The sequence below is a fragment of the Carex rostrata genome, chromosome 2, assembly GCF_964058835.1.
Source record: "Carex rostrata chromosome 2, lpCarRost1.2, whole genome shotgun sequence".
Classification (NCBI taxonomy): domain Eukaryota; kingdom Viridiplantae; phylum Streptophyta; class Magnoliopsida; order Poales; family Cyperaceae; genus Carex; species Carex rostrata.
The window spans coordinates 1,546,721-1,559,442 of record NC_135919.1 but is presented as its reverse complement, the minus strand read 5'-3'; the positions used below and the strand labels follow the sequence as shown (position 1 = coordinate 1,559,442).

The window sequence follows — 12,722 nt, the reverse complement described above, 5'->3', positions numbered from 1 at the left end:
TTGCACAGTAAGAAGCAATAATCAATTAAATATCATATACACATTCTAAATTAATTATCATACACATCTTAAACTATTACAAAAAATTCATGTACTTCATACAAAGTTTTGTGAAGCATTACATATTATAACAAGAAATTTAAATCCAAAAAAAAAATTAATTAACAAACATACAAGTGACTAATTGGGCTATTTCTTCAATTAACACACATTTATGCAGTATACACAATTATGCAATTAATGTAAAGCACAACAATAAAAAAATCAATAATTACCTCTTTTGCAATCACATCACTGGAGATTAAAAAAAATCCTAAAAACAAAAACAAAGGTAACAATTAGATAGAAAAACATTTTCCAATAAAAAATACAAAAAAATGTGTTTTAAAAGTATAATAATGAGAAAATTAGATAAAGCTAATACCATGATAGTTGATCGGCCGGATGATTAAGTAACTTGAGAGAGATGTCCTCAAAACTGTAAAACAATATACAAACACCATTAATTCATTTTTGAAACAATAAAAAAAATAAAAAATTGGCACAATTGAGCCGGAGGTGCGAGATGCTCGGATTTGAGAGGAAGAGAGGGAGAGAAAGATAGAGAGACACACGGAGGAGAGAGAGAGACGGAGACAGAGAGAGAGAGTACTGAGGATTTGAGAGGGAGATACGGAGACAGAGACAGAGACGCTAAATTGAAAATGAGAGGCGCGAAATGAAAATAAGAAGAACCCTAGCTAAGCTGGTTATATAGAAAGTTATCATTAGGATCGGTTGTTTATAAAGAACCGATCCTAATAGTATCAGGATCGGTTTTTTATTATAAAAAACCGATCCTGATACAATTTTTTTTTTCAAAAAAAAAAATCAGGGTCGGTTTTTAATAAAAAACCGATCCTAATAATATTAGGATCGGTTTTTTATTAAAAACCGACCCTGATTTTTTTTTTTTTTTTTTTTTTTTTTTTTTTTTTTTTTGCAGAAATTTTTTTGAAAAAAAAAAATTGTATCAGGATCGGTTTTATTGCTAAAAACCGATCCTGATAGTATCTGGATCGGTTTTTAGCAATAAAACCGATCCAGATAGTTTTTTTCTTTTATTTGGAAAATCTTTTCATATGGTTATGTTTAAATAAATATAAAAAATTACATATTAGAAATATAAGTTAATTATTTAATAAAAATTTTATTTAATTTTCAAATGACTTGTGCATATAATATATTTTCTTTTCATATGGTTATGCATCAATGACTTGTGCCATATAATATATTTTATTTTCCATTTCAACACTTAAATAAAATGAAGGAAGGGGATTTTTTTTTTTCAGCTATATGTTTAATTTGATTATCTTTATATATATATTGTGGTATATGTATAATTACAATAATAATTTATGGAAGAAACTTTCTTATTAAAACAACAGTTATCGGGTTAATAAATTAACAATGGCTATTTATATGATTTTTATGTAGGAGATTCTCTCTGATTTATAACAATTGACGACCAATGTCAAATTCATTAATTTCTATGTATATTTTGACCGGTTTGAAATGATCAGATTTGCAACGACCAATATTGTTGCTCTTTATACTAGAATTGTTATTGGTCGTCAAAAGAACGACCAAAATGACTTTAAGATTCTCAAATATCATTAATAATAAGACAATAAACTTTTACATTTTTTTTAATTAATGTATATATATATATATATATATATATATATATGACAAATGATGTAAGCCTCATATACATATAGTGGTAAGTATAATATGAGTAAGGCTGGGGTGCTATGGATAGCATATAGGCCTCTATGCTACGGCTCAATATTCAAGTTTTTAAAATCCAAACGGTCGATCCGAACCGTTCATCTTATTCTCCATATTAATATCTGCTTGGAGACCAAATTTTATAATTTTCTGAATTTTTTTACTATTTATTAAGCCACTTTGAAAATCGCTAATCCAACGGTTTTACTGTTTTGTGCAGCCACCGTTGGATCAACAATTTTGTAAAATACTTAATAAATAGTAAAAAATTTCATAAAAATGTAAAATTTGGTCTCCAAGCAGATATTAATATGGAGAATAAGATGAACGGTTCGGATCGACCGTTTGGATTTTAAAATATGAAATATTGAGCCGTAGCATAGAGGCCTCTATGCTATCCATAGCACCCAGCCTTACTCGTATAATATATATGGTTCATCTCTCATGAGTCATGATTATTAGATACATGCATTAATTTTGGATTGAGAAAAAAAAATGCACGCTTTCTAAAATTTCTATTAAATAATTAACTTATATTTCTAATATGTAATTTTTTATATTTATTTAAACATAACCATATGAAAAGATTTTCCAAATAAAAGAAAAAAACTATCTGGATCGGTTTTATTGCTAAAAACCGATCCAGATACTATCAGGATCGGTTTTATTGCTAAAAACCGATCCAGATACTATCAGGATCGGTTTTTAGCAATAAAACCGATCCTGATACAATTTTTTTTTTTCAAAAAAATTTCTGCAAAAAAAAAAAAAAAAAAAAAAAAAAAAAAAAAATAGGGTCGGTTTTTAATAAAAAACCGACCCAGATTTTTTTTTTTTTTTTGCAGAACCAATTTTGAAAAAAAAATTGTATCAGGATCAGTTGTTCTAAACAACCGATCCTAATAGTTTAACTATTAGGATCGGTTTTTTAGAACAACTGATCCTGATAGTATCAGGATCGGTTTTTTAGAACAACCGATCCTGATAGTTCACAAATTTGGATCGGTTGACTAAAAAACCCGATCTAACTAGTTTTTAGGATCGGTTTTGTTCAGAAAACCGATCCAGATAGGTATTAGTATCGGTTGTTTCATATAACCGATCCAGATAGGCCGATCCTGATTCATGTTTTTCCACTAGTGTGGAGTAGTTGTGGCATTACCTTGCTCCATTACAAGTTGGGGAAGAGGCGAAAGCAGATAGTGGGAAGAGGCGGAAGTAGTGTGTGTTCTAAGGAAGAGAAGAAGGAATGTTGTAAAAGGTGTGATGTATAATAAGACAAACTGCAACAGTATGAGGAATTTTCTGTGGTTTGTTAACGTGCTATAGTCTTAAAGATATAATTCTAATTAGCACGACATATTGAAAAATAATTAAGAGGTGTTTGAAACTAAGATACAAGATTAGGGATGTTTTTTTTTATTTTAAAAAGTTTGCACTAAGAGCAACATGACGTGAGAATGAAAATAAAATTTAATATTTCTTTTCAGAAACTATAACCCGATTTAATTAGACAGTGATAAATATATCTTTAAAAATTTTACTCTCTAGCTAATTTTGCATTATAAAGATGGCCAATATTTTTGGAGGCGCAAATATTTATCCTTTTAAGGAATAAAGGGGTCATTCTTAAGGATCATTATTATTTAATTAATTAACTAAATAAATATATAATAAAGCAATTAAAATTATGGGGTAGGGCGAGGCTGAATGGTTGCCTATTTTTCAAAAAAATTGTTAATACTCTCAATTAAAAAAACTAATTCAGAAATACTCTCAAATTTATTTTTTACTTTTAGAAATGTCCTAACCGCCAAGATTCGAGGGTATTTCTGGAACTTTTTAAATTTTGAGGGTAGTAACAAAAATTTCGGCCTATTTGTCACACAATTAACTAGTATATATATGCTACAGAGAGGATCCTGGTACAATTAAATCTGGCTATGCTAACATGCCCAACCCATGCAAGTTTTAGTTGATCTCAATTATACAAAATATTGATATGCATGGCTATTTTGGAATAACTATATACAGTAGTCAATAAAGGACGTCAGTAAGAACTTTTTTGTAACAAGTGTATTGAAATATTAAAAGATCCAATGAGATTTAATATCTAATTTTAACCTTTTATCATAAAAAAAATTGTTTTCATTTTTCAGCCATAACCAACAAAACCAAAAGTCTGAAAATAAACTACAAACACTAATCTCAATTCAATACTTTATACAAAACCAAACAATCAATGCGAAACTAAAATAAATAAATAAAAAAAGATACCAATCAAAAGTACTCGTATGCATTATTCAACATCCACACATAATACCAGTAAATAAATCCATTAACTCATTCATAATTCAACTGCTAATTAGTCCCTGAGTACGAGTAAATACATCAACTAACATATTTTTATCTCAACTGATAAAGTCTTTCCAATTTATTTATCAATATACACAAGAAAACAGAAATTTTATGAAAAATATATGGCAGAAATGATAAAGAAATTACATACTATGAAGTATGAAATATTAACTAATCTTACAACACTAAATTAAGCCTTTTTATATACACAGCCTGTTCCATCAGGACTCAATTTTTTTTTTTAGTGCCTGAGACAGCCTTTTTGAATTCCGTGACGTCCAAATTAAAAGGAGTGTGGTACGAGAAATTAACAGGCTATGGGAACAAAATAGATATGTGCTCCATAAACCATAGCTTTCTAAAAGAATAAATAATACAGTTGATTACACTGATAGGTGGGCCCCTACCTTTTTGTTGCCCACCTGAACTTTCACCAAGTAACGCACCTGGCACAGGCAACCATTTGTGCATGTATTAAAATCAGACACAACACCTCTGAGAATACAACACTGAGACGTCTGGATACACGTGTGTATTACTTGGTCATAATTAGAAATAACTGATCGATTAGTCAAAAAAATTATCGCTGTTCACGACTAATTAATTGATTAATCGATCTAAACAAAAGTTTTTTACAACACAATAATTCAACAATTGATAAAAAGAGCAAACATTTGGCCAAAATTATGAAACTTGGGGGCATAAACTGTGATAAATCCTTTTTTTTTTTTAAATGAGTCGACCCTTTTTGGTTGGACTGTATATGATTTGGCACAGAAAATCCGAACGTAGCTAACCATATAACATAACCCCTGTTGTCACATCCGTTGTTAAAATAATTGATAGAGGTATATAACTTAATTAAGGTATATCTCCGGATTTGTCACTAAGGTATCCTGCAAAAATAAGGGAAAAATAAATAAATGTTAGGTCCTATTATATTCAGGGTTAATTTCATGTATATCCTTCTAAAAGGTTGTAATATCATACTTACCCTTCTAAATTTTAAAACCTCACAAATTAAATTTACTTATTATCTTTTCAATCAAAACTCATTTTAGATTTGTAAATTCTCATTTTATTCTTTATTAAGAAATAAAAATATATACAAAAGTATTTAGTATGCTAATTTGTTGGTTTGAGCGAGCAAATAGTTCAATTTCTTACCTGTGATACCATACAAACGTATGCCAATATATTATTTTATTTGTGAGAGCAAATAAAATGGACCGTTTGTAATTAACCAAAAGATATGAAATTAAATGAGCAAAATTAGAGTGTGATGTGTTCACCAAGAGGAGTTGGTGACTATTGGATCGACTTCGAACTACGAATTCAAATCGTTAAAATCCAATTACTTTGTGAGTGATGCATGTACATGCAAAATTTTTATAGTTTAGAATTTATTTATATATAACACTTATTAATAAACCAAAATGCATAATAAATAAATAAAAAGTTATATCCGTGTATTGCAAACATAACAATATTCAATAAAATTACAAATGATCGATAAATGTTAAATCTTCTTCTTCTTCATGACTTCAAATTTTTTTTTCAAATGATGTGTAAGATTGCATGATGAAACAAGAACTTATGGCATCATTCCAAAACACCCAGTCATGATCCCGCAAGGCTGACTTGACGACGAGGATCTTGCTCCAGCTTGGCGGTTGGCTTTTATCGACCATCCAACTCGCATCGATAAAATGATACCCCATTTTTTTCGTGTATGTTTTTTTGTTCTTCCACACAACATCTTGCACCTGGTTAGACAAACTAACAATCACCATCCTCTGACGACTTTTGACCGGTACTACTGAAGTGTAAGTCACCAGTGGCGAATAACAGTTCCGGCCGAGGTTGTTGGCGCGTCGGAGTACAAAGGATGCGAGGTCTAAGGCCAAGATGGAGAGGAGGAAATTAAGTGATAGATATGAACAGCAGCCATGGCCGCTAGGTCTTGATGATGAGTTGGTTCTTTGATGACCACCTAGCAAATGATCTTGGACTTGGAGACATGTTTAATTAACTTGGCTTTTTTATTTGTGGTGGTTGTGTGTGTGTGTGCGCGCGTGTGTGGGGCGGGGGGGGGGGGGGGGGGGGGGGGGGGGGGGGGGGGGGGAGTAATATATAACATGTTTTCAAATATGTTGCTTTTTTAGTAAACTTAGTAACCCTTTTTTTTCTCTTTTGAAAAGTTGTCACTTATAACAGAGAGTTAAAAAGTTATTGGTTATATATACTTAATGAGGAGGGTTCAAATGCTTCCATCTTTCTCTATCATTTTCAAAGTTCAAACAGTCGATCCGAACCACTCAACGTAACCTCCATACTAAAATATGTTTGGAGACCAAATTTTATATTTTTAGGAATTTTTTTACTATTTTTTTAGATAGGTAAAAAAAATACTGTTTTTAGATGGTTTAGATTGACTGATTTTGTACCTATCTAAGAAAATAGTAAAAAAATTCCTAAAAATATAAAATTTTGTCTCCAAACATATTTTAGTATGGAGGTTAGGTTGAGCGGTTCGGATCGACTGTTTGAACTTTGAAAATGATGAAGAGAGATGGAGGCATGATGGAGGCACAAAAACATGGAGGCATTTGAACCCTCCTCATACTTAATTGTTAGTTGGTGGTAATTATTTTTCTTTTGGCGGTCTATCAGTGACCTCATGATCAACACATTTTGTTAATAATCATGATAATAATATTTAATCCAATTTGCTATTCTAATTAACATTATTTGTGGAAACTATATTATTTTTTGTATGTCTACTGTTTTGTTTTGAGAGCTGTATGTCTACTGTTAATATAATAAATTAAATATAACATACAAATTAATGTGATGTACACTGTATAAAATAGACCATATAATACACCACAAAATACAATCAACATGATTTAATATTTATATAACAGTCACATAAATTTTGAAGATGAATTAATTAGCTACTTGCTAAATATTAACTTGATTGATTTTTGTTGTCCTTTGTATGAAAGGTTATAATTAAGTTTGAAACTCAAATAAAATATATTTTTTAAATGGTTTGACCTTTAACCTTTACTCAAATTAAATAAGTAAAAAAAGTTACCAGTATGAACTATGAAACATTAATCAAACAAATATTGGGTCTGTTCATATATATATATATATAATTACTAGAATTTCAATGAACTGTTGATCTGAAATAATTTATGGAGATAGGTAGGGGTAATATGCAAAACAACAAGATATATATACATGCATCGTCTTTTCCTGGAAAAGGCTATGCACTTAATCCATGGAGATGGTCAACGCCGCGCCAAATAGTTGAATTTTGAATTTTGAATTTCTTTCGCGTGGCTTGGAGCTTAGGTTACTCGGATTTTCCATGCTTGTGTATATATAATATTTTCAATTTAACCTGAAAAAAATCATTATATTTTCTTTCAAGCAATTGGAATTGACAGATACATGTTGTCTAAGGAATTAGAAAACTACAAGTACCTTGTACTTATCCAAATGGTGATTATTTTAATTTCCAGATAATATTGTGATTATACTTTAAAATATAAGCACATGGTATGTCCCAACAAAAAAAAATTCCCTATGATTCTCGTTGTAATTTATTTAATAAGTATATTGTCATATGTTCTATTTCACCGATTTTTGTAATGACATTAATAAGTAAATAATTAAATAAATAGATTTAAAAAAAAAAAAACAAAATGGATGCTAACATTTATAAGTGAAAACAGTATGAATAATATCTAATCCATATTCGAGAATTTAGAGATGTGAATATTCAATTAATATCCGAATATCCGTGACACTGCCGGAAAACATTCAATTGAAACAATTGAATATGTGCATTTTTTTAAAAGCAAGTGGTATCAGGCACTATTTTTTTTTTTCCCTTTTTACAACCCTACGCAATTTTAGGTTAAGGTTCTACGTACATACGGAGGGGTTAAAAAAACTAACATCTACAAACTAATTTTTATTTGTATTGTTTGTAAATCTTTTCATACAAATTTTGTATAATGAATTATTACCTCTCTCATATATTAGCTGGCAAAAGATAACTTTTGAATTAAAAAAAATATTGCCTCTATCATATATGGTGTCCTGTTTTTTTTTTTTTTTTTCCGATTTTAAGTGGCTTATGGCATCCCACTTTATTTTTTTTATTTTTATTTTTTTTTGTGATTTTGATAGTCCTATGACGTTCCTGCGCGGGACGCCATAACCCCTCTACCTCCCTTTCTATTTTTCAATTTTCAACCCAACTTTACCTATTTCTAATTTTTACTTTTTTCTATTTCCTATCAATAAATTTTTTTATTTCAGGTTGTTTCGCCTACGGGCTTCAATAAAAAAAAAAAAAAAAATTCCAACAGTGATCATCTAGAATGGCAATTTGACAAGAAATGCCAATTTAGGATAATCACGAATCAATATGTCACCATTTACTATTTTCGGACGTAACTATTTTAACAGTGCGCACCAGATCCAATGCAGCTAAAACTTGTCTGTTAAAGAAAATAAAAATCTCTACCCATTTTTGGTCTCAGACAAATTGGACACATAATCCCATCGAGACTCAAAACCCTAGCCAAACGCTATTTACTTCTGCTGTGATAAAGGGATCGCAGGACCTTGTATTCCATATCCATCCGTTTATCTGTCTAGAGATTCGTGCATAAAAAATAAGTGTTGTTGAAATTTGTTGAAACTTATCTGTTAGATTTGAAATCACAGGGTCCTGCGATCCCTCTAGAATCACAGCAGATTTAATTCCAGCCAAACGACATCCGTTAGCTTTATGTCTATATATATATAAAAACCATCATCTTGCGTTGCATCTATATATATATCTTTCTCAGACTACAATGGCGGAAACGGAAACCCTTATATTGCGGGGCATGCTATGCGGCCACTCCGACAGGGTGACAGCGATCACCGTGCCGATTAACGGACAAGCAAGGATCGTCTCCTCGTCACATGACAAGTCCGTGATTGTTTGGAATCTCGACCCTCTTGCCCTTTCAGCCAATGGATTGGTCGGAGAGGGAGAGAGCGATTCGGCGGTGCTCGGAAAGCCTTTCCGCTGCCTCACCGGCCACCGCAATTTTGTCAAGGTATGGTAGACGGTTTATCTTATTAGATCTAAGGGAAATTTATTGAAATATATCGTTGAATTGTATGAATTTTATTCAATTTGCATCTGAGGTTACTGTTGTACATGTAGATAATACAACCTTACTTATCGTATGCATGGTTCAATATGCCTGTGCTGGAAATGATTTCTTAGAAAGAATGTAAAATTTTATCAAGGATATAACGCTAATTTATTAGTTGAGACCATTACGTGCACTACTTCCCAAGGTGCGTAATATAGGATCACAGTATTCAAGGATTAAATTAATAATCTAAGTGAATTATATTATCAGATGTTTGTCTAATATGATATGAAGCTAGCTGCTCTTACAAGTCAATTATTAAACCGATCAATACATAGTTGGTCCTAACTACGAATTGAAGTGAAATAAATGCACTTTTAATTCCCTTTACTTGTGCATGCAGGATGTTGTGCTTTCATCAAGCTCGATGGTTGCATTGTCATGCTCCTCGGATACTGATTTGAGGCTGTGGGACCTGTCAACTGGGTACACCGCAAAGAGGTTTATTGGCCACCATGAGGATGTGCTTGCATTAGCATTATCCTTTGACAGCTGTCAAATTGTCTCAGCCTCTAAAGACTGCTCAATTAAGCTCTGGAACAGCCTTGGCGATTGCGTAAACACCATTAGGGTATGAAACAACAGATTTCATCAATAGTTCAGCAGATTGAACAATAATCAAATTAATGCTCGTTGCTTCTCTGTTGTTTGGTAACACAAACATCAAATTAAATGTGGATTATGTATGCCCTTAATTATAAATATGTTGAATATATATTGTTTCTTGCTAATTTAGGGAAAGGAGGATTGTGATTTTGGTGTTTGAGTTGATTAATAGAATTTTAGATCAGGATAGTCCTGTTTTTTAGTGTTAATTCACGTCTAATTGTGACCATTATATTATTAATATAAAAGTGGACATGGAACTATTTAGATACATCTCTCTAATATATAGAATAGCATATAAGACGGTTGGTATCTTCATTTGCAGAATGCTCACACCAAAGGCGTGAGCTGTGTGCGCTACTCCCCCGATGTCATCGACAAAGTGTTTGTCTCTGGTTCGTGGGATGGCACTGTCAAGGTGTGGAATTTCCAGTGCGAGGTTCGCCACAACCTGACAGGCCACAATGGTGCCGTCAATGCTGTTGCTGTCAGTCCTGAAGGTTCGATCTGTGCCAGTGGTGGCATGGATTGTGTCGCTCTTCTGTGGAACCTCACAGATGGCGAGTGTATCTACTCCCTTGATGCCGATGACATTATTCATTCTCTTTGTTTCAGCCCCACCAGGTATCATTCTAGTTTTAGTACATGCTTGATTTAAATGAAATGTTGGTGGATTTAAACTGAAGCGTTGTTGGTGTTTCAGGTACTGGCTGTGTGCAGCGACCAGGTATAGTGTCAAGATTTGGGACATTGAGAGCAAGTCCATTGTGCAGGACCTTAAGCATGACCAGCCTCCTAGCAAGAAACAGGTAATTATTTTTATGATTAATTAGTTAGAATTCTAATGGTTATACTTGATCAAGGTAGATTGTCTTTTGTTGAGTCTATTGTATCCAAAGTTTAGTAATTTAACCTCTTTTTGTAATTTCATTGTAGACATTGTACTGCACAAGTTTGAACTGGAGTGTAGATGGAAATACCCTTTTCACTGGCTACTCAGATGGCACTATTAGGGTTTGGGGTGTGACAGGTGTGACTGATGGCAACTCCAACCAATAGGTCATGTTTGGTTGAGTAATAGGGGCTGAAAAGGGAGGTGACAATTTAATTTAAAGCAATTTGGGTATGATCGGAACACAACAGTTGTTGGCAGGGGCGGATTCAGGATTCTTGTCAAGGAGGAGCAAAAAATTATCGAATCGGATTTAAATAGCTAATCGGATTTAAATTCATTAACTAATTGAGTACTTGATAAAAAAATAATACTTTGACTTATATTTTCTAATAATCTAACTTGTAATTTCTGATTGTCTAACTTATAATTCTAATTACCAATCATAATTTAAGAAAATTATTTTGATTTTAATCCTATATTTAACCCGAATTAGAAATTAAATATCTAGAGAGGGGCAAAAAAAATTTCATGGAGGGGCAGAGTCGATCGAAATTGACACATCACCACTAAAACTCAAAATCCAGAAGGGGGCGCCTGCTGCCCTCTAGTCCCACATGGGTCCGCCCTTGGTTGTTGGGGTTCAAGTGATTTCAATTCAATAGTATTCAATTGAAATGATTTTCAATTAAATTTTATTGATCGAAATAAAAATAGAAGAAAAAAAATGAATTAATTTCTAATTTTTGATTGGAAAGTCTATATAATTAAAAGAAATGATTTTACTTTAAATGAAAAATGACACTTTTATCTGTTGTTCTTATTTAACTGTTTCTTTTGTTGAAATAATTTGTATGCTTGTTTAAAATTTGTGTGCCGGTTTTCCCCACTTTCATTCATCTGTGTATTGATCATAATAATAGAAGGAACTACAACTGGTATATATAATATGTCCAAAAGGCATGTAGGTATGCATTATACACAATACAATAGGTTTATACAATTATATTACATGAGAGGCTGATGTAGAGATTGCAGCAAGCATGTGTAATAAAGAATACAGTTGATTACAATTATACAATAGGTCTAAATTAAGTCTTTTTATATATACACCAATGTTATCAGAACAGGACCGAACATCGACCTGGTAATACTTCGGATCAATTGTTTACTGGTCGGACCGATGGATCAACCGATTCAACTGCTGATTTTTTAATAACAATGAATTATTTAATAGAAATGTTATTATCCAAATAAAATAAAAGTATTAATTAGTCATTGATTAATTCTAACTAAGTGTAAGGATATTAAAATGTGTATTATTGAACTAATATATAAAATAAAAGTTTAATTTGTCTATAGATGAGATAAAAATCAACAAAAAAAAGATGAAAAACTAAAAATTTATTTATTATGATAGAAAAGAACTGTTAATAATTCATATTAAATTTTCTAAAGTTCAAAATTATTTTTAAAAAATAAATAATATTATGACGACATATCATGTTCAAATACATAATTGTTTAAAATATAATACATTATAACAACACAAAAGACTACAAAAATTTGCTCACAGAATATCACATGTTAGGTTCATTTTGCCTTTTCCTTTTATCAAGGAATAAATATAAAAACATGAAAAGTTTGTTTGGTTCACTAGTTTTGGAAAAACCGTCCGGTTTTTGTATTTTTTCCCAGTTTATATGCATATTTGGTCTTATAAACGAATCGAATCGGATATGGTTCCGATTTTGGGTTATTCCGATCCACCCATCTGGTCCGGTCCGATTTTAATAACAGTGATATACACAACCTATTCCATCGAATTTTTTTTTCTTACCACCCTAATAAATCAGAATTAAATC

General features: G+C 31.5%; 1 protein-coding gene across 1 annotated transcript; it reads left to right on the top strand.

Annotated features, from left to right (window-relative positions):
* The first annotated feature begins 9,004 nt into the window (after positions 1–9,004).
* On the top strand, positions 9,005–11,066 carry LOC144548631 (small ribosomal subunit protein RACK1z-like). Its single transcript, XM_078297348.1, has 5 exons — positions 9,005–9,257; positions 9,703–9,930; positions 10,291–10,589; positions 10,669–10,774; positions 10,902–11,066. The coding sequence occupies exons 1-5, from the start codon at positions 9,009–9,011 to the stop codon at positions 11,022–11,024; spliced, it is 1,005 nt and encodes a 334-aa protein (XP_078153474.1). The 5' UTR covers positions 9,005–9,008; the 3' UTR covers positions 11,025–11,066.
* Positions 11,067–12,722: the final 1,656 nt, after the last annotated feature.